Here is a 26,625-nt window from a genome sequence, read left to right on the forward strand (position 1 = left end):
CAAGAGTTAGACGTGCCATGGGTATGAGGAGGAACTGTAAGAGATTAAGCTGTTCAATTAGGCAGGGCCCAGAAAAATGAGATTACTGAAGCTCTTACAAAATCCCTATGGTGTTCCCTGTCACGTCGCCTCACAACTCAAAGTCTCCATCACAATCTTAAATGGGAAAACAAGTAAATACCTTATACAGCATGAAAAACAAAAACAAAACAAGGCTTGACATTTTCAATTAATAATAACTTTCTTTAGATTTACGGCAATATCTCATAAAAACTCTACATTGTCTAACTACAACACAACACAAATAAAGGTTTTAACAGAATGTATATATAATCTAGAGTTCTATCCATGAGTTACCTAACCATTTCATCTTCGCTTAAATTTCACACATGTAATGATTATATGTAAGCTTATGGAGATGCACTTATGTAATGTGTATGTCAACTAATACTGTTGAGAAATGCAAAAACGGATCTCACACAAATAGCTATTCAACACTACTATGTTGTAGTAGGTGTTTAAGATAGTAAACAGATTTGTATAATGGGAAAAATATAATATAGATAAGAAATAAACCAACAAAATACATATCTTCATATGCTGTTCAGGTAATTCTGCTAGAATATCTTCCCCTTATAAATAATCATATTTTTTTTTCATTTGTTATAAGTAATTACATTACTTAAACTGGGTGAAATCAAATTTATAAATATCAGATGAACAAAATGGTAAATTTTTTTCCAGACGTGAAACTGTGGGAATAAATTACTTTAAGAAGGTCAACAGTTTCAAAGAAGATTGAGAAGTCAATCTTTTTGGATTCTTAAAATTTAAAAAAATAAAATTCTTAAGGTATTTACTTTTTAACATAGAAATGAAGGAGGATATAAATATTTTTGTGTTTCAGAAAATGCACTGGAAATAATGTTAATTTTATTTTCCATATTTCAAGCCTAGTTTTGATAAACATGTCATTAATGACAAATATTTTTGCCATAGTATAATTCTTTTTTTTTTTAATTTTTTTTTAATGTTTATTTACTTTTGGGAGAGACAGAGACAGAATGCGAGTGGGTTAGGGGCAGAGAGAGAGGGAGACACAGAATCAGAAGCAAGCTCCAGGTTCCGAGCTGTCAGCACAGAGCCCGATGCGGGGCTCGAACCCACGAACTGTGAGATCATGACCTGAGCCGAAGTCGGTCGCTCTACCGACTGAGCCACCCAGGCACCCCGCCATAATATAATTCTTAAATTCAAAATGATTTAAGTATTTTTTTTTTAACGTTTATTTATTTGTGAGAGAGAGAGAGCACGCCAGATAGAGTGTGAGCAGGGGAGGGGCAGAGAGACAGGAAGACACAGAATCTGAAGCAGGCTCCAGGCTCGGAGCTGTCAGCCCAGATCCTGACGCGGGGCTCGAACTCACAAACCATGAGATCATGACCTGAGCCGAAGTCAGACGCTTAACCGACTGAGCTACCCAGGTGCCCCAAAATGATTTAAATATTTAAATAAGTCTTCACTTTTTTGTTTTGTTTTGTTTTTTGGCCATAGGCGACATTTAAAATATTTAGATTCATTCATTTAAAATGTATTACAATATATGATATTTAGTGTAATTATTAATTTGTAAGTGTGATCCAAAAATATTTGTGTTCTTCTGTTCATCTCAAGCAGCATTATAACATACCAGGAATAAGTTTTTAATTTTTACTACTTTTTTTTTTTTTGAAAGAGAGCGAGCAGGGGAGGGTCAGAGAGAGAGGGAGAGAGAGAAGCTGAAGCAGGGTCAATGCCCAGGGTGGAGTCCCCTACATGGGATTTCATCTCACAACTGTGAGATCATGACCTGAGCCAAAATCACATTAATGATTACCTTGACTGTGCCACCCAGGCAGCCCTGGGTGCTTTCACTCCAGGACTACTTTGAACTAAATGAAATGTATTAAATTTAATATTAAATGTATTAAAATTAACCAGCAATCAAAAAGAAACAGGGAAATGCAATCCCAAAAAGGGAGAAAATCACTAACCTTGGTCATACTTCCTTAATTCCATCATATATACTTAGAAACCCAATCCTCTATGATTTGCTCTACTTATATATAGGGCATGAAGTTAAGAAATATCACAGAGATATCAATTTATCGCTGAGAATCAAAAATACTTTCATTTATTTTTATCCATTTAGCACATGCTCTGTCATCATTATGTACATATGACTTTTCTGTGGATTAACATTAGCAGAGGTTGCCAGAGGGGCAAACCATAAAAAAAAACTTTGGGACTTCCCTTCAATTTACCAATTGTGTCAACCCGTGATTTGATCCCTTTCAATGGCTTATAATTCTTTCTTTCCTAAATGTTCATGTATCCCCAGGATCTCTCATTGCTTACTATCATCACTGCTTTGGATAATCTCATAAACCCCCATGGCCTTAATTATCACCTTTATGTTGAAAACTCCTAACTTTATTGCTAGCAATAACTTTTCTCTTGATATATAGATTCATATGCGAGAGTTTGCCTCACCTTTTATACCTCTAGTTCAAAACCTCTAAGATTAGGCTCACCACTTTTTCCCTGAAAACCAAAGCTTCCTCTTACATCCTAATTCTGTAAATGGTACCACCCAGTCACCTAGGCATCTTTGATTCTTCCCTCATCCTCACTTCCTACATCCAATTAGCCAATAGCCAAGCACTGCAGATTCAGTCTCCATGCATCTCTCACTTTGTTCCTTCTCTTTCCATCCCCATTGCTATCTCCCCAGTTCAGATACTCATTACCTTCTGCCCTACGGCAACAACCTACCTGTTCTTCCACTTTCAAGTCTCTCTCTCTATCCTAAATTTTAGCACATAATTCTGACAGTCTCTACACTGCAACTCTGATCAAGAGCTTCTAAAGAATCTCAACTGCGGACAAAATTATGTACAAAGTCTCACCCTGACATTTAAGACCCCCTACAAGATGGCTACAATCTACCCTTCAAACTTCCTGTCCCAATACTTCTTTCTTCATGTCTGTATTGTTGGTTAAACTATTCACTATTTGCTAAAATTGATATAATTTTCACCAACTAAAATTTTGTTCACATAATTCAATACTTTGGAACACACCCCATCGTCCAACACCTCTTACCTATGCTTGCAAATGATGGTAGGGGTTTTCACAAGTTAGTTTAAATACCACATTATCTAACAATGCTTTGCCCATCCTCCCTTCTCTTCCTTCCTTATGTCACAGCAGGAATGCCATTTCCTCCTTCTTTAAAATACTATAGCACTTGCAGAACACTACCTTTGACCAAATCCTAGTCAAATGCATACTGGATTGCCTATCGGCTGGGTCTCCAGCAATGGACTGGCAATCCTGGAGGAAAGGAACTGCCTGACAGAGGTTTCTATGTACATTACAGGCACAAAGTGTATGAATTAACTTGAGTTAGTTTCTCTTCTAAACATTTATACTCAATGTTCAGTTATCCAAGCTATCAACCCATAAGGTGCCCAAAAAACAGCCAGTATTTTGGAGAATTACTGTGTCTCTTCCTCAATCTAAACAGAAATATTGACAAGGACTAAACAAATTCATTGAAAATTCTTCATGGATCTTCCATTACATATCTCTCACATAATTATTACAAAACAAAGAGCCAAAGAAATGGTAAATATTAGTAGGTAACACTTACTAGGTCTCGAGGACTATAGGCTTAATCATATTTAATATATTTATATATGATACTTAGTCATTACAACAACAATGTATGTACTTTTATTATCACACTATACAGAAGAGATAACAAAGATTTTTTTTTTAAACATAAGTTCTTGAACTTGGTTTTAAGACTGCTAATAAAACATAAAGCTAGGAATGAACCCAAAGTTCATGCATTAATGATAATTCCATACTACTATCTGTCTGTAGCAGTAAAAGCAAAATAGTGAAGAATTAAAGATATTTCTAATAACCAAGAAAAAGAAATTGATTCTTAGGAAGTAACAGTTGGAAGGGAAAGTCATCAACTTAAGTAACCATATATATGAAAGAAAGAACAGAGTGCCTGGCCAAGTTTCTATATTTCTGGACTGGAGACAATATGAAACATTCAGAACCTAAAAACCCAGACATAAGCTGATCTATGAAAGTATGATGTTCTATGCACAGTACCTGTCATGCCCTTCCCTTTCATCTTAATTTAGGGTTAAGACTTCTATAAATACAATGGAAGTTTCCTCTCTGTATCTGAGGTACACTGATCTCTTTTACCACATACATTGAGTTGGGGGAAAAAAACAGAAGAAAAAGGAAGGGATTTACTAGTAATTGACTAATTTATTCTGAAAAGTATCTGTCATTAGTAGTGTCAAATTTGTTCCTTGGGACATACATACAATTATTAGCACATGGCAGATACTCAATTAATGGATTAATGAAACAGTGTGCAATACATTCCTAACTAAATCAAAGGAACAAAACCTTGTTTTGCCTAATAGTCAAAGATTAACATCTACTTCCCATTATTCATATTCTTTGTGATAAGAAAAACCTAATGGTGAAAAATATAATTTCTATAAGCATTTTGAAAAGCTACTCACATACTACTGAGACGGAAAGGGAAAATATAGTTTACACCAACAGAAACAAAGAATTTATCCTATTTTCCTTTAAATACTTGAAGGCCTAACTCACTAACACATTTATTTGCAATTGGATTCATCATTCTGGTATTTAGACCATTTGGAAAAGAAACTCCTAAAGAAATGCTTTGAAATCATGTTTAGGGATGTGAGGTTTATTATTTTATTTTTAGCTCTATTTCCCTAGAGGCCTATTACCCTTCTGCCCACATAAAAATATAATATGGCCCTAAATGCATATAAGAATTCTAAAGAGTGATGAGCCAATAATATATTTTGTGTATCAATTAGACCTGACATTTTGTCTAAAGTAGCAAACCTCACTGAAAGGCAAATACAAGTGAACAGGGTCTTTTATCTGAAATAATATTATATTGTCATATGAAACAAAAAGCTAACACAGCACTTTGAAGGCCACATTATACTGTTCTCTTGCAGTAACAATTACATCCAAAAGGCTGAGCTTGTAAAACAGGGTTTTCTGTCACTGTAGCAATATTACTCTCTGTTCTTCTGTGACAAGTTCCTTCATCCCCTACCTCCCCATGAATTCCTAGACTCTACCTACATGCATCAGACTATAATGTAATAACAAAATTAGAACCAGCTTTGCCAAAAATTTGGGAGTAAGGGGAGTCAGATTATGAGAACATGCCAGAAGGATAACTTATCAAAGTCAATATAAGTAACACTAATATAAACATAGCAAGGGTAACACAGTCTCAGATTTTCCAATGATCATCAGTTATAGTAAATGAAAACATAAAAACCAGTACAAAGAGAAATGGTTTACCACATGCCCATGAACAACTTTCAGAACATTCTAGCTGAGAATGGGGAGAAGGATAGGAATTGTTATGTCAAGAATAGGGCTAGAGATGGGTGAATACGAAGGAAAATCAATTCAATTCGACCCTACATCGAATTTTTAGCTGAGCTGAAGAGGACTCAGGTGGCAGAGGACATTCCAACCAGCAAAGATAATATCATTTGCAAAGATGGGGGGGGGAATGTTTTGTCTGGTAATTTGACAGAACTTCCATGAGGCTGAAGAAAAGACATGTGTGGAAATGTATAGTCTGAGATAAGAGGAAATGTTACTTACTGGGTGTATATGTTCTGGCCCATGGGTATTAAAGCATCTCACATTTACCTCTCCCCGTTCCTCATTTACTCCAGTGTCCATTGATTTGCCCTAACATGTTGGTGAGTTCATGGTATATAAAAGAATTGACTCCATTCCCAAATCATTTTGTCACAGGTAACCCAACAAATGAGCTTTTGCTACTCTTTCCCTGCCTCTATCAGTTTGTTATAACGCCGTTGCATGTACAATTAGGTGAGCTCTGCACTATGTTCTCAGATTTATGACTTTAAAAGTTATCTTTTTTTAATGAAGCTTTGATTTTCTGTACTCTTAACCAGTGAGAATATTAGACATTTCTTCACAAAATATCACCACTTTACAATGTCATCAAAGGATATGCTATTTTAATAATCAGTTTTAATTAGGCAAGAGCATAATTCAAGATTCATTTTTGAGATACTCTCAAAAGGCACATGGAGATTATATTGTTATTATTTTATTAAACTGTGTGTCATGTTACACTGTTAGTGAGTATAAATAGGAGATTAGTCTCCTGTATTCTTCCAAGTTTTGACATGGAACATTGTACTGAGAACTGAATGAATGTCAAATACATCTAGGCCTGCAGATCACCTGTTCTAACTGTTCAACCTGTTTCCTCACCGTAGCAATAAGGAGTACATATTGCAGACACACATATATGGTAAGAATTCTGTCAGCTGTTTCATGGGAACACAGGACAGTTTGAAATCAGATCTAATCTTGGCTCCACTAGAGCAGAAGGAAGGATGTATTACTGGAAAGCAGAAGGAAGGATAAATAAAAATCCTACGAGATGCTCTTTTGTTACAGACTATCTTATCATACCTAAGCCAAAACTGAATGCCTAACAAAGAATGGTAATAACTTTTTTTGCTCCTTTTCAATGAGAATAACTTAGGCTCAACAAATAGCATTTTTAATTATCCTTTTTTGTTTGTTTGTTTTCAGATTTGTATATTGTAATGAAGCTATGAGTTCTTAAATTTGGGGCCAAAATTTAGGTTTCTATTCAAAGGAGTATGTTGAAGAAGTTACTTGTAAGTGTTTGGATAACACGATCATTCCTTACCAACATTCTCTGTTTCATCTTATCTTTTTTTTTTAAGTGTACTTATTTTTCAGACAGAGAGAGACAGAGTGTGAGCAGGGGAGGGATGGAGAGAGAGGGAGACACAGAATCACAGAATCTGAAGCAGGCTCCAGGCTCCAAGCAACACAGAGCCCCATGCAGGGTTCGAACTCACAAGCCATGAGATCATGACCTGAGCTAAAGTCAGACACTTAACTTGACTGAGCCACCAGGCACCCACATCTTGTCTTTCATATCTAAGTGGTACAATCATTTTGTACACAGGTGTAGGTGTGTCTTACTTTGGGCACACTACAGAGGGGACGTAGTGGGTGGCAGCCAGGGGGGTGCCCTTTATAAAATGACCAGAGGCACAGAGCAGCAATCAACCTCCATAATCGGCTGAGATGATCCAAGATGGATACGTGTAGAGGTCCTCAGGACTTCCCAGCAACCCTTGCAGTGGGGAGCCCATAAGCTTAGTAAGCTTATTTATTTTGAGAGAGTATACATGCACAAGTGGGGAATGGGCAGAGAGAAAGAGAGAGAGAGAGAATCCCAAGAAGGCTTCCCATAGCATAGAGCCTGACATGGGGCTCGAAATCATGAACCACGAGATCATGACCTGAGCTGAAGTTGGACGCTTAACCGACTGAGCCACCCAGGAGCCCCATCATACTTTCTGGCTTTTGAGCCAAAAACCTGTTTGTCCTCTGAGTTTTCTCTCTGGCCTAGTCCCATGTTCCATTAATCTCTAACTCCTGCCAGTTGATCCTCATTGCCACTAATGTCACTCACTCCTGGAATCAGGTCCACCATTATTTCTTACTTGTAATAGAATAACTTTCCTATCTCCAGTCTTGAAGCCTCTAGTTCATTGTTCAAATGCAGCAGCAGGTCAGTCTTGGCTTAATTTGTCTAAGGTTAATTTAATTGTTCCCTCCCTGCCATCAGAAGCATTCTAAACTCTGCATAATGTTATATCTGATCAGGCCATTCTGATCAGATCTTTAACCACTTCTCCATAGAATTTCTGCTCCTACATTTAGCATTCCCCCTCAAATATGTGCCGGTCAAATCTTGTGTTTATTACCATTTCACACACAAGGGTCTTGCCTCTCTTTTTTTTTTTAATGTTTTTAATTTATTTTTGAGAGAGAGAGAGAGAGAGACAAACAGACAGTGTGCAAGCAGGGGAGGGGCAGAGTGGGAGGGAGACACAGAATCTGAAGCTGGCTCCAGGTTCTGAGCTGTCAGCACAGAGCTCAATGCAGGGCTGGAACTCTCGAGCTGTGAGATAATGACCTGAGCCGAAGTCAGGCACTCAACTAAGGGAGCCACCCAGACGCCTGGTTCTTGCCTCTTTTGATTGCAGGGGAGAAGTATCCTCTAGCAAGCATTTGCCATACTGTACCCTCTTACTGTCTCTCAATACTCACTGCAGGATCAAAGTTTGTGGGTTTCCCATCTGTGTCTTCCTAGCACTTAGTGCAGTACCCAGCATCATTTACACTCAATCCAGTGTCATTAAAAAATAATAACAAGGGCAAGAATGAATGATGGAACACCCAGCATTTAATAATTCAGGCTAATTTTAAAGGTTGGCTTTTGCTTAAAGTAACAAAACAATAAAATGGACTTTTCTACTTGCTTATAATTATCATAAAAGCATTCCCCTTTATAAACATAAAAGCCTAAGAGTGGGGAAAATGAGAAAAGAAAATGATGGTAGAGTTTGATGTGATTCTCCAAAAGAAGTGATAGAATACACAAGTCCCTTGTAAAAGCATCTTGGCTCTTGCAAAAGGTAAATTTTAAAATGAGCACAGGGTAGAGTTTTCATCACTTGTCAGGACTGAAACGGTTTAGCTGTGTTCCGAGTGGACCCTTCTGTGAACTCTGCACACCACATGCGTGGCTTGGAGAAGGGTTATTTATATATTATCTCAATGAACTTTTTATGCACCTGCATGAAAATCACAATTAAAGCAAGAAAATGTTGATAAAAAACACATTAACATTCCTTTGCCTTCAAGGAAAAGTCTTGATATCTAGTCATTAACTGGGCAATCTGCCCTCGACTTCCTTCTGCCTTAATACTCTAAAGAGAAACATGTCTTCTGAGAACAGTGTTTTTAAACTCTTCATGCTTTGCTGCTCTACTGTGAAGTCCTAATTCCTAGGAATCCAAATACTCGTTAACTCTTAAGAACTGTTATTAGCTATTCTGAGTCAAATGAATATAAAATTTAAACAAGAACAAAGTTTAATTTTTAACCAATAAAAAGGTTTTGGGGAGTTTTGTTGCTATTGTTTTGCTTTTATTTTTACGTTGTTAAGGCTGCTTTTATTTTTACGTTGTCAAGGCTGCTTTTGTTGGGTTTCTACTTGCTTCTGTGGCTACCTATAGAAAAAATACAGAGGTTACAGGGCACCTCGGCACCTCGGTGGCTCAGTCTGTTAAGCGTCTGACTTCGGCTCAGGTCATGATCTCATGGTTCATGAGTTTGAGCCCCCTATCGAGCTTTGTGCTGACAGCTCGGAGCCTGGAGCCTGCTTCAGATTCTGTGTCTCCCTCTCTCTCTGCCCCAACCCCACTCACGCTCTCTCTCTCAAAAATAAATAAACGTTAAAAAAAGAAAAAATACAGAGGTTAGCAATTTTTAAAAGGAATATTAGTTTGATTTTTCAATTAAAGTCACATTAATATCAGTCTTTATTATTTATATTTATTTCTGAGTGTTCTGTACCGTAGAGTATCTTGTTTCTGTAACAGACTGTTGCTTGTATTTTGAGAAAGGCAGAGGGGAGCAAGGGAAGGTTGACATTTTGTTTGCCTTCTTCCCTGTCTTTTCAACTTGAAGAGCTCAAAGAAATACGGTATTTCTTATTTCAGTTTCATTTTTAATACCTGCCCTCGCTCTATGTATTATCTTCTATATCAGGAAAGATTATGCCCCTGTAATATTTACTCATTTTTCTTTATTATTTCCATAGGTAGCACTACAAGATTACCTTCAGTTACTCTTTGTTTGGATGATAAAATTACTTTTGCACAAGGCAACTTTCAAAACACACTGTATCATTATAACGGGTTAACATGATTCTGCAGTCTCCTTTTTAAAATCACATGACATTTACCTCAGTCTCCATTTAGGAGATCACATGAAGTTTGCCTTATACCCTCACTTTCTTTTCCGTCTAAAGCAAAATATGATGAAATTTTCTTATTCATAAATTGATAGAAAAGCATGATTTAAAACTCATTACTACGCTGTAACCTGCTATATATGTCACAAACGGTAAGAGCTAATATCAAAGAAAAATCTTATAAGCTATAAGTGTTGGGGAACATTTAAAGTTGGCCAATTTCTAGGGGCACCTGGGTGACTCAGTTGGTTAAGCATCTAACTCTTAGTTTCAGCTCAGCTCATGATCTCATGGTTTGTGGGATGCAGTCCCATGTCAGGATCTGCACTGACGGCATGAAGCCTGCCTGAGATTCCTTGCCCCCAACCCCGCCCTCTCTCTTTCTCTGCCTCTCCTCTACTCGTGCTCTCTCTCTCAAAGTAAATAAACTTTAAAAAGTAAAGAAAATTTAAAAAAATAAAAATAAAATCAGCCAACTTCTTAGTAAAAGTTCTCTAGGAAAAACTATTCTGATATTCTGCAATTTTTTTCTTCTCAAAATTGAATTGCCAGCAAGTGTGTATATGTTAATGTTAGTTCCTGATTTAAACATTTATAACATTTACTGAAAAATTAAACTTCATTTCTGGATTCCTTCTTCACTACTGCTAGAAATTATGATGAGTGTTATGTGCATTGGAGTAAATTAAAAAATATTAATTTTATATAATCATTTTACAATACAAATCCAGGGCATCATGAGGAAAACTTTGAGACTGTTAAAGAACATTCTGAGAAAAATATGACTGCATCCAATTGAGACAATTTCAGGTTTGAAATGGTAATACAAAACAGCAGAAAAAAAATGTTTTTAAAGAATATTTACTACACTTTCTTTCAATTTTTTGAACATACTTGAGTCAATCTTACACACTTTTGTAGAAGCATAGACAATCATCCGTCACTAATCATCAACACCAAGGAAGAAATGTTCATCCAAATGGAAAGATTCTAGAACATTGATTGAACGATATAACTGAATGGACAGACCCACCGTGAGTGCCAAGTCATTTTTTCTTTGTGGCTGTAGTAACTAAAGAGTTAGATTTAATTCTCACAAGTCTATTAAATCTAAGATGAGTTTATGATACATTTCCCTTGGTCCCTGAACCAAAAACAAAGTATTCTAACTCATTTTACCAGAGAATACCGTAACAGGGTTAAGAAGATAAGCTCAGCTAATACACTGGTATTTTACCTTCCTTTACCAGTAGTTTTGTATGAATATCCACTTGAAGAAATTAAGGGGTAGGAGAGGTGACACTGTTTTAGGAAAAGACTTGATATTCATGGTTCTACCAGTCCAATGCTTCCCAGCCTTTTTCATGTTGTACTACACAAAGAAAATTATAAATATAATATATATTATAAATATAATATGTGAAATATATACATATTGTATTTAATAAATTTATCCATTTGTATAAATATCATAAATGAATAAATATTAATATATATTACATATGAATATGTACTACATGTATAAAAATATATCACATATATTATATAAATATATATTACATATTATATTTATTATATTACCTGAAGGACATAAGAGGGATAAAAGTGACTGTATGGAGTTTAGTGAGCCAAAAGAATTACACTGCCTAAGTATTACATACAGATAAGATAAAAAAGTATTGGGGGAAAGAATAGTATTGAATTTTGTGCAAATATTGTATAATATTTCTCACTAGACCTTCAAAGGATGGATGTCATTCACTGCACTTGCCAGCTGCAAAGACAGTGTTATAAAGTACTCTCAACATTTTTAATAAAATCAGGTTGCTTCTATAACCATCACTTTTCTATCAGATTTTATGCTTCAAATGACTATGTATAAACCCCAACCAAGATGTTTTCATGATACTCTCCTCAAAATCTTGCTAGTTTCCATTGATGAGAATTTTTTTCTTCAGACAAGCAGATGATCAGAAATGTTAAAACTTATCTTTTACAATCATCACATTTTACAGTAGTTGAAATTGTCACTAAAAGTAATTTTAAATTTCCTGTGATAATGCAAAGAGAGTTCAAACCCATTCAAAAATTTAAAGTCAAACATTTTGACGTAATGATGAGTCTCTAATGTCAAACAAGCATGCAGTGTTAAAAAACTGCTAGGAGACCACGAAGTCCATTAAATCAGCCACAGTGAGTGGATGCAGATAATCAATAAATGAGAAGACACATTTGGGGCACCGCCTGGGGCTGAGCCCTCTAGGAGTCCCTGCCCAGCCACCCCCAGCCCCCTTTCCCCACCGCTGGCCGCACCTTGGGCTGCACTCTGGGCTCCTTGGGCACCTGGACCACGAACTCCTCTGGTAGCTCCACGGGGCCCTTGTCCACGATGAGCAGTGGCACGCTCGGCTGCTGGCTGCTGAAGGAGATGTCTGGGTGGCAGAGCGCCTCCTGGGCTGCGCTCAGCATGTCGCAGTGGGGCAGCGAGGGCTGGATGTCGCTCACTGTGCTTGCCACCTGCGGGGACCGCAGGGCGCACCATCAGACTCCGCTCAGCTCAGGCTGGCTGCAAAGAAGCCCGGCTAGAGACTATTCCCAAGGCTGCTCTCTGCTGCGGGCCATAGTCCCTGGACTCCAGCCACCCCAGGACCCGCTCAGATAACCCTGGAGCTGAGGAGAACACATCCCCTGGTCCGTAGTGTGATATGGACTGTGCAGTTCTGTCCTAGCTAATCACGATCTTAAATAAGCCAAACACCTCATCCTAATCCCTGACAATGATTGGAAAATTAGACACAATTTTCAAGAGAAAGCTACTTGAGAAAATATACATTTTATATTTTATAGATTCACAGTGTTCTGCTGTAAAACTATAGGCACTAATATCTGCAAGTATAAATAAAAATGTTAGTGAACTGAGTACATGCAAAAAGCTTGATAAGATAATGGGTGTCAAAAGTTTCAGAGAGGTATTTATTTATTCTTTATTAATTTTGTTTTGTGTGTTGTGTTGTTACATTTACATGGATTGTTTTATATGTTTCAGATCATTTAATAGTTTTTGAAAGACACTGTATTAAGATCTGTGATGAACATTAAGGTGAAAAGGAGATACAAACATTTTTGCCATTTAAATACACAGTGATTTTACTGACAGATGGTACATAATACATAAATGAATCAATATGGAAGACCAAGACAATAATGAAAAAATAAAATTGTAAACATAGGATTTTTTTAATAATTCACAAAACAGTAATACACTGTATGCTATGAAAAACAGAGCTATTTGAGTACAGGATTTTATTTTGCTGGTGAATTGGTACAGGAAATACACATTTTTCTACACTAATTCCAACTAGTGTGATAAACACGAATGATAATGAAAATGCCCCCACTAACAGAGAGGAAAAGAGTTTACAAGGGAAAACATTTTGCTTGACACAATTATTTTTAACAAACATGCATATTTGAAAACACATTAATAATGCTATATGGCCATCATTCAGCAGTCAGGAGAGAAAGTAGGAAATTCAATAATGCAAGAGAATTTTATAATCATCTTTCTAATCCTATAAATTTATAAAGTAGAACTATAATTTCTTGACATATAAAATTTGCAAATTAAGAATGAAATACATGTTCTCTCCCAAATCACAGGAACTATATGGCCCTTACAGAAAACAAAAATGATACTAAGAAATTTGTCAAACAATCCATCTATGATTAAAAAAAAATAGTTCCGAATATAACTAGTCTCGAATATAACTAAGTTCACCATTGCCCTTTTATTTATTCTCATTATAATGGATAAGTACTAAAATATCTGGGCAAAAGGTAATCTCAATGCTATTTTGATAGATTGTGTAAATGAAAAAGGTGTCAAAGAAGGTAACAAGTTTCAAGACCAAAAAAGTTGTGAAAATCAAAATCTCTATCTCCTTTAATGTTTAATTCCAATGATGTTATTTTCTGATCTTCTGACTTCTAAATATCCTGCCCTCATTGCCCAAAATATGACTAATTTTAAATTATTTTTTACGTGAATACATACAGGCATGTTTCCCCTAAATCTTTATAAACTGTATTATGGAAGGAAATGAGCAACAGATGATAAAGCTACATTTTCCTAAAAGCTTTGGTTATAATAGAGTTGAAAGATTTCGCCCTCAGGCAATTTAACATATAAGAACACTTGGAGTGATGGAGCATGCACTTATTTGTTCATTCAACAAATATTTATTAAGTTTGCATTATGTGCCAGGTCTTTTTCTAGGTGCTGGAAGATGTTGGTGAGCAAAACAGACCATGTACCTATTTTAATGAATCATCCATTCTGGTATAGGAGAAAAAGAATATACAAACAGGCAATTTTTAAGTGCTATAAATGTAAGTCATCTACAGAAAGTTTAAATAGGAAAATATGTAAAGGCTACTCTGCTTAGGGTTTTATGGAGGACTTATCTGTGGGAGTAAAGTTTAAACTGAGATCTCAGTGAGACTGGAATTTGCTAGTCACAACAAAATCAGGAGTAAAGAACATTCCAGGCTATCACAATTCCTCAAGTTGGAACCACCACAGTTTATTCAAGGAATAACACAATGGCCAATGAATCTATGTGCAGTGGGCTGGGAGAAGAATGGTTTGGAATGAGATCAGAGAGGTAAGCAACACCTAGATCATGAGCTCATACTGAATGAAGTCCCTGGGAAGGAAGAATAAGGCAGGATAGGGAAAAAGACTTGGCAATAGTGACCTCTACTCAACTAGAGATTATTTCAAAAAAGGTCAATCTCTACAGTAAGTAGAGAATAACACATGTTTAAAATGCATAAAAGGTGAAACCATCATCAGCTGAAAAATATAATATGATCTGTATTAAAGGAAAGAATATATACTTAAACAAGAAAAAAGAACATTCTCAAACTCACTAGAAAGCAAAATCTAGGGACCTAGAAGGAACAGGTTTGTATTAGAGATTTAAATGATTTCATGGAGTGAGACTGAGGAATACAAAATACTGGAAAGTTAACTTGACTTTGTTAAGTTGAAGGAAATTAGACTCTGATTTGTTCTATGAAGCTGGAGTATTTTATGTATCTGCAGATCTGACTCTCCTTTAACCTCATCATCTCTATAAAAGGAATCCAGCATCACCTATCAGTGTAGCAAAAGTGAAGTAGCTATTACACTGCCCACATGGTCAAGGTCTAACAGAACACAGCCAAAATCTGAACTTTTGTTTTAAAATATTGTATATGTTACTGTTAAAATATTGTATGACTTCTGGGGAAATATTTATTTGAGTTATAAATATAAATCTAATTTGTCTTTCTGAAGCTATTATAAAAATAAGTCTCTGAGATAAACATCAGAGTTTATAAGTCTGGTATTCCATTAGAAGCACAGGATCTGAAGTCTGGAAAGAATCATTCAAATCAAATGCTAGCTAATAATCCTTGGAGCATGCCTGTTTAAAAAACTCCCAAATTTCATGCGAAGAGGCAGTGATCAGAAGCTTGGTCTGTCCTTGGGGCACCCAATTCTACCTGAAACAATAAGTTCTTCCTCATGTCAAGAAGGGTGATATCTATACCCTGGCATTCTCCAACCACTTGTCTAAATTCTACACCAATGGCTGTGCAAAACACATCAAGTTGTTCCTGGAAGGTACTTGTCTTCAAGTATATTTGAAGAGACCTTTATATTCTAAATGTCTCTTCTCTTCTCAAGATTACTAAGGGGGAAGATAATTTAGAAGCATACACGTATATCCCTCTCACCCTATTCCCCTCCCATCTCCATTTGAGACCACATTTTCAAACTCTGTTTATGTACACAAAGATGTCTCAAAGGTAATTTTGGTTTGGGGACAGGAGGTAATGATAAGGCCAATATATCTTGTTGTTCTTTCTTTCTAACCTTCTTCAGAAAGAGAGAGAAAGAGAGAGAGACAGACTTCATCTTATCCCCTTTAAAACTTGCATATCTGATTAAGACTTCATATTTTTAATTTTTTAATGTTAATTTATTTTTGAGAGAGGGAGAGACAGAGCACTACAGTAGGGGAGGAGCCGAGAGAGAGAGAGAGAGAGAGACTCAGAATCTGAAATAAGCTCCAGGCTCTGGGCTGACAATCCAGAGCCTGGCACAGGGCTTGAATCCATGAACCCCAAGATCATGACCCAAGCCAAAGTCAGACGCTTAACCAACTGAGCCACCCAGATATCCCAAGACTTCTTATTTTTAAAACAGAGAGATTCACTCATATTTTACAAATTTGAATTGCTTTAATCATAGATAATATTTAATATTTATAAGTAATATGAGTCATTGCCATATCCAAATTCTCTACATAATCAATTCATACTCAGATTTTTTACTATGTAAACACTTTGATTTTGTTTTCCTAGGGGGCAGACATGAAACATGAAAATATTTCACAATGTACTGAAATGATCAAAATATTTCTCCCATGTTTATGTTAGTCTCCAAATATCAAAAGCCATCACAGCATCAAAGCTCCTGAATAACAGTTCAGGGTGAACCTAAGGCAAGTAGTAAAAAAAGGAAAAACAATGAGCACATCAGATGTTAAGTATATATGATGGCAGTACCAGAATTTTCATATCTGTGGAGCTTTAAATTGAAATAAATATAAAAAATCATATTTTAATGAGATATACTTTGAGATCAATACTGACTTATAAATAATAAAAATACTAAGTAAGAATTATTTCTAACCAATTTCAACTGTTTCTGTTTTCTTGTTCTCCTTATATGAATAATTTTGTAATTTATTCAATGATTCAGCTTCTACCCCCAAAACATCTATTGATCATAATAATGACCATGGGATGTTAAGATATTTCTAAGGTGAGAGAAATGCTAACAACGAAACCCCACCAGAACATATTTATCAGAGTTACTAGTGATTTCACTTTCATATGCTAATGATTTTTCTCACAAGTTATTTTTGTCTTTGGGAGCAATATTTTACCATATTTTTAAAATAATTAGCTAATTATGAGCCTCGTAAGAGTTTAACAGTACTATAATTACAACTATGACCCTAACCCACTGTTCAATTTTACCTTTCACTATTATCTCTAGGTTTACATAAACACAATATTGTTTTCTTCCTTAAATGAAACTTAAAAATTTTACTTGTTTTGTAATATTCTAGCTCATTCTTCCATAAGTTGTTTATTTCTCATTTAAATCATAGTTCTACAAAATAAGGCAAATGCTCAGTAGGTTATTAAAATGTCATGGGAAGAAGCCTCCATGAGATGTTTAGGAAATTTTTGAGTTTCTCTTCTAACAACTATTTGAAATGTCACTGCATCATTAGATTGATGGCTCTGAATCTATTTTTTCGTTTTATTACTGATACTACTACCTGTGACTCACTGGATGATTGTTAAGTATTCATTGAGCTACTGTGTGCGTAAGTGTTCAGCTAACTGCAAAGTGCTATGTAAATGCTAGAATTTATACTGAAATACTTATAACAAATGGTTGAGTGATCAGGAATGTCTAATCCAAATTCAGTGCAATATACATAATGAGGAGAGAGGGAGGGGTAGGGAAGTGTGGAAGGGAGGGAGTGGAGAGAAAGAGAGGGAAAGAGAGAGAGAGGGAGAGACAGACAAACAGACTATCGCTTTCATTCTTTTTCTTGTCAGTAAAGGCAGTTTTCCAATTCTGCTTCCTTATGCATACTGAAAGGCTCTGCCTTTCCCTCAGCACCTTCATTTTGGCCATATAAGAAGATTACTTCTTTCTTGATTTCTCCCTAAGGTGTATGTGACAGCTGGATAATTTCTTTATAGGCTGGGTAGTAATCTCTAACAATAGTCATAAAAGTTTCAATTCAAGCAACTGACAAGGAAGCCACCAGGTAGAAATTACAACATGGAAGTTCCAACACAGAGAAAAATCTGTTTCAGTTCCGGTTCTCATAAGAAAATGGTTCTGTAGTGATGAATTACCCACCTGTGTATGATGAAGCAACTTTCATAGTATACCTGGATATTACTCAATTTAACTCAAGAGACTTCTCCAGACAGAAATGCTTCATGAAGTGTTGGTACGCCCTATGTGGGTAAGCAATTTCCCTCCAAGTAGGGTCCTTTATTATTTTTCTCTACTACATAGCTTATTACAGTAAAATAAAATACATTCTGGCTAAACTGTCACTAGAAGACTGAACAATCATGATATAAAAGCTGGATGATATTCTGAAAATAGTGGGAGAGTCAAACACTTGATTATGAATAAAGCTAAATACAGTGGGGGAAACTGTAGTTCGTTCATTAGAACGGCCACCTAGATCGTAATACTGTGATGTAAATACCTCAAGTATTGGTTAAAATGAATAAGCACAGAGTAAAGTTTCTGGGGATATAAATTTATTTTAAAAATGAAGCTTCTGACATGAAGACATTATTTTCATTCAAATTGAATAAAATGTGTATTATATATCTTATTCATCAGAGGAGTAATAACCAATACACTTTCTTTTCTAACTAAAAATATCTGCTTTTTTGTAAACATAATACAAACGGATTTAAATTCATGGAAACCAATTTGACAGTAAATTTCATATATTAAAAAATAAAAAAAAAATAAAAAAAATAAATAAATTCATGGCACAAAAATAAAACTCTGGAATTTATAATTCAGAAAATACTGATTTTCTTTTAATTTCCTTGTGTCTACTTCCCTGTTAAAGTATACTAAAACTTTAATGGTATGGAAGCGACGCTTTCAGAATGTTGTAAAGTCAATAATTTCCTTCCTTACAAATCTTTAAAACAATAGTAATGGGGCACTTTCCCTGATCCAGTGCCAATGATACTTGATGTGTGGGAAAAACCATTGAAGGCCACATGTATTTTGGGAATGCAAGCTGGTGCAGCCACTCTGGAAAACAGTATGGAGGTTCCTCAAAAAACTAAAAATAAAACTATGCTACGACCCAGCAATTGCACTACTAGGCATTTATCCACAGGATACAGGTGTGCTGTTTCGAAAGGAAACATGCACCCCAATGTTTATAGCAGTGTTATCAACAATAGCCAAAGTATGGAAAGAGCCCAAATGTCTATCGATGGATGAATGGATAAAGAAGATGTGGTATATATATACAATGGAGTATTACTCAGCAATCAAAAAGAATGAAATCTTGCCATTTGCAATTACATGGATGTACCTGGAGGATATTATGCTAAGTGAAATGAGTCAGTCAGAGAAAGACAAAAATCATATGACTTCACTCATATGAGGACTTTAAGAGACAAAACAGATGAACATTAGGGAAGGGAAACAAAAGTAATATAAAAACAGGGAGGAGGACAAAACAGAAGAGACTCATAAATATGGAGAACAAACTGAGGGTTACTGGAGGGGTTGTGGGAGGGGGGATGGGCTAAATGGGTAAGGGGCACTAAGGAATCTACTCCTGAAATCATTGTTGCACTATATGCTAACCAATTTGGATGTAAGTTAAAAAAATTAAATTAAAAATGAAAAAAACATATATTTTGACAGAAATCTATCTTGTTAGTGAGTTCTTCCTATCTTAAGTTAATCATAACTGGTATCTCTGAAGATGGTTGAGAAGAATGAAAAAATTTTATGTATTTTTGTTTTTTTTTGGTTCTAAGAGGTTTTTACCCCCACCATCCCTCCTCAACACACACACAAAATGAATGTCTAAATGCTGGTTAACAAGAAAGCAGATACATTAACAGGCTAGCATGTTAAAATGATCTATTTTATTATGTTGGTTGTATTTACATAGAGTGTGATTATTATTGGACACCTATGCTTAAAAATTGACACAGTGGTTTTTATCTCAGTGCAGAGGCATGACATCCAACCTGTGTCCTAACAATAGCCTGTAAACTATAAAACATGTAGGCTATCACAGCTCTTGCCACTGTCCTGAGCTATTGTGACTAATCTGAAAGGCTCCCTTTTAGCCCAATGTGCAGCATTCCCCAGAGGGATAGCATCATACTAGTCTGCTGCTTTGAATTTTATGTATTATCTGTCTTCATTATTAAATCATGTGCCCTTAAAGTTGCATGGTTTCACCAACTTCACTATCAAAAGGGAAAAGAAAGGGTCGTTGCAAAATAGTTGCCACCATTGTTGATTTGTCACAAGAGCTACAGAAAAGAATAGTCCTGATCTAATTCAGGTTGTGTCTATGATTACTACTTTCATGGTACCTCCAACAGATTGGTGAGAAGCGGTAATAGGTAAAAGCCAACTGTTCATTCTTTTTATGAATATATAAGGCTTTTTTTTTTTTTTTGAGGGGGGTTGTCTACATGATCTACATGATCTAAACGTATCTGCATTTTGTTCCTCACGTCATCTGTTATCCTCTAATGCAACAACAATGTTTCAAAGTCATCTGAGTACAGGGGAGAAAAAATTCAATCATTGTAAAATGCTATTTTGGTTTTACATATTATTTTTACCTTTGCATTTAATCAAGATAATAATTTCTCTGATTTAGCTCATTGTACTTATCCCCCTTAACATTAAACTAATAATACCAAAGTCAGAGTATATCTGTCACTCACTATTCAATTTCTTTCAACCTTGGATGAATAGTGAAGACAGGACATTTTTTTTTTGGGTTTATAGTCTAATTAAAAGCAACAGGCTTGCACTCTGAATAGCTTTTCAACACTCTTTAACATTTTTTTTAAATGCTGATCTAAGCTTAAGATGTTCATTAGTAACTCATTAAAGACTTAGTTACAGTCCAGTGGATGAGTCCTGAATATAAAGATAGAATGTGTGTACAAATGTGTAGGCTCATAATTAGAGAAACTGTCACATTTGGGGATTAAAAATACACAATGCAGTCTTTGAAAAACACTATGGAAAGTAAGTGACCCCAAGATGGTGTTGGATTTTAAATTTTGCTTACTATCCAGGTCATTTGTTTTTTAAATTCTAATTCCAAAAGGTATGTTTTAATGACCACATTCTCCCAGTATTAAATGTGTGAGGCTTTGTGTTAGGGCCTTTCTATACATTATTTTACTTGATCCTCATACTATAACAAAGTAGGCCTAATTATCCCTTTGACAAATAAGGAAACTGTGAATCACATTAGTTAAGGTCACATACCTTGGAAGTCACAGAATTGCAATTAGACTCTAAGTTTTGAAATCTTTCTTTTCATTCAATAGGGGCATGCAAATTAGGATTCTAAAAGCAGCTTAGATTGGACAATATTGTAAACTTCAGTTTCTGGCTTCACATAAATATTACTTCTAAATATGTTGACATCTTCCTCCATTCATGGTCCCTTAAAACTGCAGGAGCTGTTCCATAGCAACCTTTATAAATCATGCATTATCTTTATTTAGCTTTCTCCTCATCTTTTCTTCTCAAATAGTAATATTTCAGATAAGCCTAGTATGCTGAAATAGTGCAAATTTGTTAGGATTGTTGCCATATAAAATCTCAGGTTTTCTTCTGATTCTCATCTTTGTTTGTTTAAAGCTCCAGTGTGAGTGGGTCCAGGAGTTGCCAAGCTGGCTCAGTTGGTAGAGCATCTGACTCTTGATCTCGGGGTCATGAGTTTGAACCCCACAATGGGTGTGGAGATTACTTTAAAAAAATAAATCTTTAAAAAAAATAAAGCTGTGATGTGAGTGGCTCCAAAAGTCACTATTATACAATATGCAGATTTGATAGAATAATGAATTGCATAACTTTCTTGAGATTAAGAAGCATCCAGCAGTTTGCAGAACATATTAGAGAAAAAGTATCTATGGAAATGAAATGAAAGATTCAATATTTACAGTATTATTTGAGTGAAAATACAAAAATATATAAATAAGAGGATTTCCAAAATATGGAAAGACTAGAATTCAGACTAGACCAAAAACAGAAACACTTTTGGTCACCAGGATTAAAGGTTAATGTTCTTTATCATGTTCTTAGGCAAGAGTAATTGGATACTACCAGAAGAATCTAATTAATTACCTTGATGTTTTGTATAGAAGTCACTGCTATATAATTCACATATTAGAGTGAAATTTCAATCACTGTCCATTACTAGTTTTTGTCATAATAAAAATCTGAATTAATGCACTATTTCTAGAAATTAAATATGTAAGTAAAAGGGAGGAGGCATGAGGCTAGATAAACGGTATATGATTTCCTAGTGAATATAAAATAGATGAGATTTAAGTGGGTAAATCCAGGCAAAAAGCTTCTCTTAGACTATGCAGTCAAAAGAACTCTTAAATCTAAATGTATTCTAACAATATTTTCCGTTCTTTTCTAATAAAAGGTATTTCTATAAAGAACACTCAGAACTTCATAATAAAAAATCATTAAGAAATGATTAAATATTTCTCCAGGTCAGATATACACACAACCAAAGAGCACATGAATAGAAGCTCAACATCATTATGCATTAAAGATATGCAAATCAAAACTACAATGAGACACAATTTCATGCCGATAATAGCAAGTGTGGTGACGATGTGGTAAAATGAGACGCTTCATATTGTTTGGATTGTGTAATTGTGAAATCACTCTGGAAAACAGTTTAGCAGTATTCAGAATGCTATTATGTGGCTCAGCAATTTCACTTCTACGTGTAACCAAGAGAAGTAAAAACAGGTCCGTGCAAAAACTCGTGCAGGAATTTTCATAACAGCATTATGCAGAATAGCCAAAAAGTAGGAATCATCCACATTTCTATTAACTGATAAATACGATGTAGTATGTTGCCACAAAGGAGTATTATTTGGCAATGAAAAAGAATCAATTACTGATACATGCTATGATAAGCATAAATTTTTAAAATGCTATGTTAAGTGAAATAAGTCACAAAAGATCAAAAATGATACAATTCTACCTATACAAAAAGTCCAGAATAGGCAAATCCATAGAAATATAAAGTAGATTAGTGGTTTCCAGGGACTGGGAAAGGGGAAACCAGGTGTGACCACTAATGGGTATGGGGTTTCTTTCTGAAGGACTGATAATGTTTTAAAATTGACTGTGTTGATGGCTACACACCTATGCATACAATAAAATCCTCTGAACCACATACTTTACATAGGTGAGTTTTATGATATATTAAATGTATCAATAAAGCTGTAAAAAAATCCCTCCATTTATACATTTAAAAACTATATTAGTGCATTAGATCCACTTTTCTTTGTTAAAGCTACATGGTATCTTTTATACATAGCTTCCTTTATCTCAAGAGGACTACACCTTTCAGACCCCTTTATAGGTGTAGCTATGGAGTTTTATTTAATGGAAATGGATGCAGAAGTAATGTGCACTATTTCCAAGAATATCCATAAAAATTTTCGATTAGAATCTCCACAGTGCTCCTTGCTCCTCCCTGCAGACTGGAAAGGCAATGACCCTCAGAATGACTTTGGAAGCTTCACAATATTAGACGGGTTCTATGTATAACTGTGAGAGCAAAAGAATGACATCTATTACCATTTCCCACCATATACACATGCCCTGATCAGAAACACTTACCTGCTTTGGAATGTTTGGTGAACAAGGAAACATTCTCTGGAAACCTTTATTAATTTAGGAATCTGCTGTGACTGCAGCCTACTTTATACTACTTAATATGGTGTTCAAAAAAGGAGATTAAAGTAGATAACTCAAAGAGGACTTTCTCCAGAAATTTCATAATATATACTTTGAAACACACACACACACACACACACACACACACACACACACACACACACAAACACAATTGGTTTGATCCCTACTTTAGTACTAGACAATTGATTTTCTGAGGAGTCCTTCATACCACATTGCCACACAGACATATAAACTGCAGTGCTATTTTATGGATCTCATTTTTACAGTTGATCACTTTGCCTAATTTTGACATTTTTATCTTTAATTACTGTATTTGTAAAATATATATTTTTATGATCACTTGGGCAAGTGCCTTATTATTCTTTTTCATTTTTACTAGTTTTCTTATTTAATATTCAATATAGGTTTTAGAATAATTCTGTTGAATTTCTACATAGAAAAGCTCATATTGGTACTTTGAATATAGTAGCGCAAAAGTCTATACAAAATAATTTGGCAATATTCGTTACTGTTGTTGTACTCAGTCTTTTCATTCAGGAACATAGTATGTTGCATGTTCTCTTTAAATATATTTTTAAAATTTTTTTAACATTTTTTTATATTTTGAGAGAGAGAGACAGAGTGTGAGTGGGGGAGGGGCAGAGAGAGAGAGAGGGAGAGACAGAATCTGAAGCAGCCTCCAGGCTCTGAGCTGTCAGCACAGGCCTGATGAGGGGCTCGAACCCACAAACTGTGAGATCATGACCTGAGCTGACGTCGAACGCTGAACCGACTGAGCCAACCAGGTGCCCCTACATGTTCTCTTTTATAACTCCCAGTAAAGTTTTAGACATTTCTTCTCATAAGTTCTATGTATTTCCTCCTATGATATTTCCTAAGTAAGTCATACATTTCATTGCTGCTTTGACTCAAATCATTTATGAATATGAGAATCATATATCTGAACTGTAAATGTTCTCATTATTCTGAGAAAGCTTTTCCTTTTAGAATTTTCTGAATACATCATCATACCCGGCAAATAATATTTTAACATTTGAATGTTTATTCTCATTTGTATTGTTCATTATTACAGTAGCCAAAACTTGTGGAATTGTTCTAAACAACTGCATTAATAACAAGCAAGGTTGCATTGGTAATTTATTAACATTGACTTAATATAGTTATTAATGAACCTAAAAAGAAGTCTTTTTTTTTCACTCTCTATTTCTCAAGAGATTTTCTTCTAGGGATAAAAAGATATAGTCAAATTTTATGTACAGGTGTGTTCCTTTATAGTGCTATTTATAATGGCAATATGTCAATGACCTTCACTTTTGAGCTATCAGTATATGGTTAGGTAACCGATGGCTCCTACATATGATACATTTTTTTAAATTTAAATACAATACAGAAATATCTACATTTTAAGGTTAAATCAAAATGAAAGACAAATTTCATTTCTAACATTCCAATTTTAAAAAATATATACACATACACGACTACATGGAAAATCTAATAAACATTAATATTTATTATATCATTGGGTCATGGAATTATTGGATTTTTGCTTTCTGAGTTAAATTTGTATGAGGAGAGTTACTTTGACAATAAAGTAGGTGACACTGGCAATGACAAACAAAGAGATATATGAGACTATGTGCTTGTACTTTACCAGTAAGCTATAACCTTGACTTCAGGGCATTCAAATCACCACAAACTATAGTGTGTATAGATGAAATAAACACCTAAAGCTTAACAAATGTCATTGTGAGAGCCTATTTTATACAAAGATTACTTCTATTACTTCTGTAAATACAACTATCAAATTTTTCTGGCAAATCATTAACTACCCTAGCTTATTTGGTCAAATGTTTCATTTCAGATAGATTTTTTTTTTTAATAGGAAGACAATTTTCTATACTGAAAGGACCTAATTCCTGCTATGATAACAATATAGGGCAAGTATAGAGATAAAACAAAATGTAATTATTAACAAAATGTAAGTTACTTGTTTTCAATTTATCAGTTAAAAACTCAAAAACAGGGGCGCCTGCCTGGGTGGCTCAGTCGGTTGAGCGTCCGACTTCGGCTCAGGTCATAATCTCACGGTTCGTGGGTTCGAGCCCCGTGTTGGGCTCTGTGCTGACAGCTCAGAGCCTGGAGCCTGTTTCAGATTCTGTGTCTCCCTCTCTCTCTGTCCCTCCCCCACTTGCACTCTGTCTCTGTCTCAAAAATAAATAAACATTAAAAAAAAACTCAAAAACAAGTAGAGAATGAATGAGCCCTATTTTTCAACAAGGTCTTATTCTAAACTGCCAAATTAAAATAGATCATAATACAATATATTGTCTCTTATTTACATAACAAATCAATGAGACTCTTTCAACTACTGCATTTCAATTTTTTGCGTGGTCATTAAAGAACCATTTAGCAATCAGAATGGAGGAAGTAAATGCATGAAATATGTATTATAGCTACTTACATGAAATTATACATGTGAAAACACTTATTCTTACATTGAGAATGAAAGTAATTAGCAATGCAAACAAGAGGAAAATAAGTAGATATTTATAAGTTATGTAATCCAATTGTTTTTTAATTTCACTCTACACCAAGAGTACAACTACCCTATTGCAGTCCTGGTCAACCCCAAGGCCAAGAAATATAAAAAATAAGATACGATCCTAACCACCCCCAAATACTCTGACCTAAAATCTGAAGATAGGAAAATGCTATTTTGCTCTCACAGTAAATACATGTTACTCATAGAGTATCAGTACCATATAATTCACATATAACACATTTTGCAAGTGCAAAGGCAAAAGTTCTTTTCCAATAAATAACCTGCATACCGAGTAGGTAGGGAAGGTTTCTGAACACGTTCTTGTAAAAGAAAGCTATCACCTATGTGTATTTGTGATTTATATTGTGATATTAGAGATTGCAGTTAACTTACAAAATATATATTTTGAAATTCAGTACCAAGTGGGTAATGCAGATGGTGTTGGATGTGTTCCACAGTAGCCTC

At 35.1% G+C, this 26,625-nt stretch overlaps 1 protein-coding gene across 33 annotated transcripts in view; it reads right to left on the reverse strand.

Annotated features, from left to right (window-relative positions):
- ADGRL3 (adhesion G protein-coupled receptor L3) overlaps positions 1 to 26,625 on the reverse strand; it is an 813,483-nt gene that overhangs the window by 480,751 nt on the left and 306,107 nt on the right. For 32 of the 33 annotated variants that reach the window (XM_053901514.1, XM_053901520.1, XM_053901521.1 and 29 more), the window contains exon 4: positions 12,305 to 12,508. The exons of the other annotated variant lie outside the window; for it this stretch is intronic. In XM_053901514.1, coding sequence (XP_053757489.1) covers positions 12,305 to 12,508 — 204 coding nt within the window. The remainder of the gene's footprint in view (positions 1 to 12,304; positions 12,509 to 26,625) is intronic. 33 annotated transcript variants of the gene reach the window in all.

The sequence above is a fragment of the Panthera pardus genome, unplaced genomic scaffold (genome assembly GCF_024362965.1).
Source record: "Panthera pardus isolate Hobbes unplaced genomic scaffold, ASM2436296v1 HiC_scaffold_13, whole genome shotgun sequence".
Taxonomy (NCBI): Eukaryota; Metazoa; Chordata; class Mammalia; order Carnivora; family Felidae; genus Panthera; species Panthera pardus.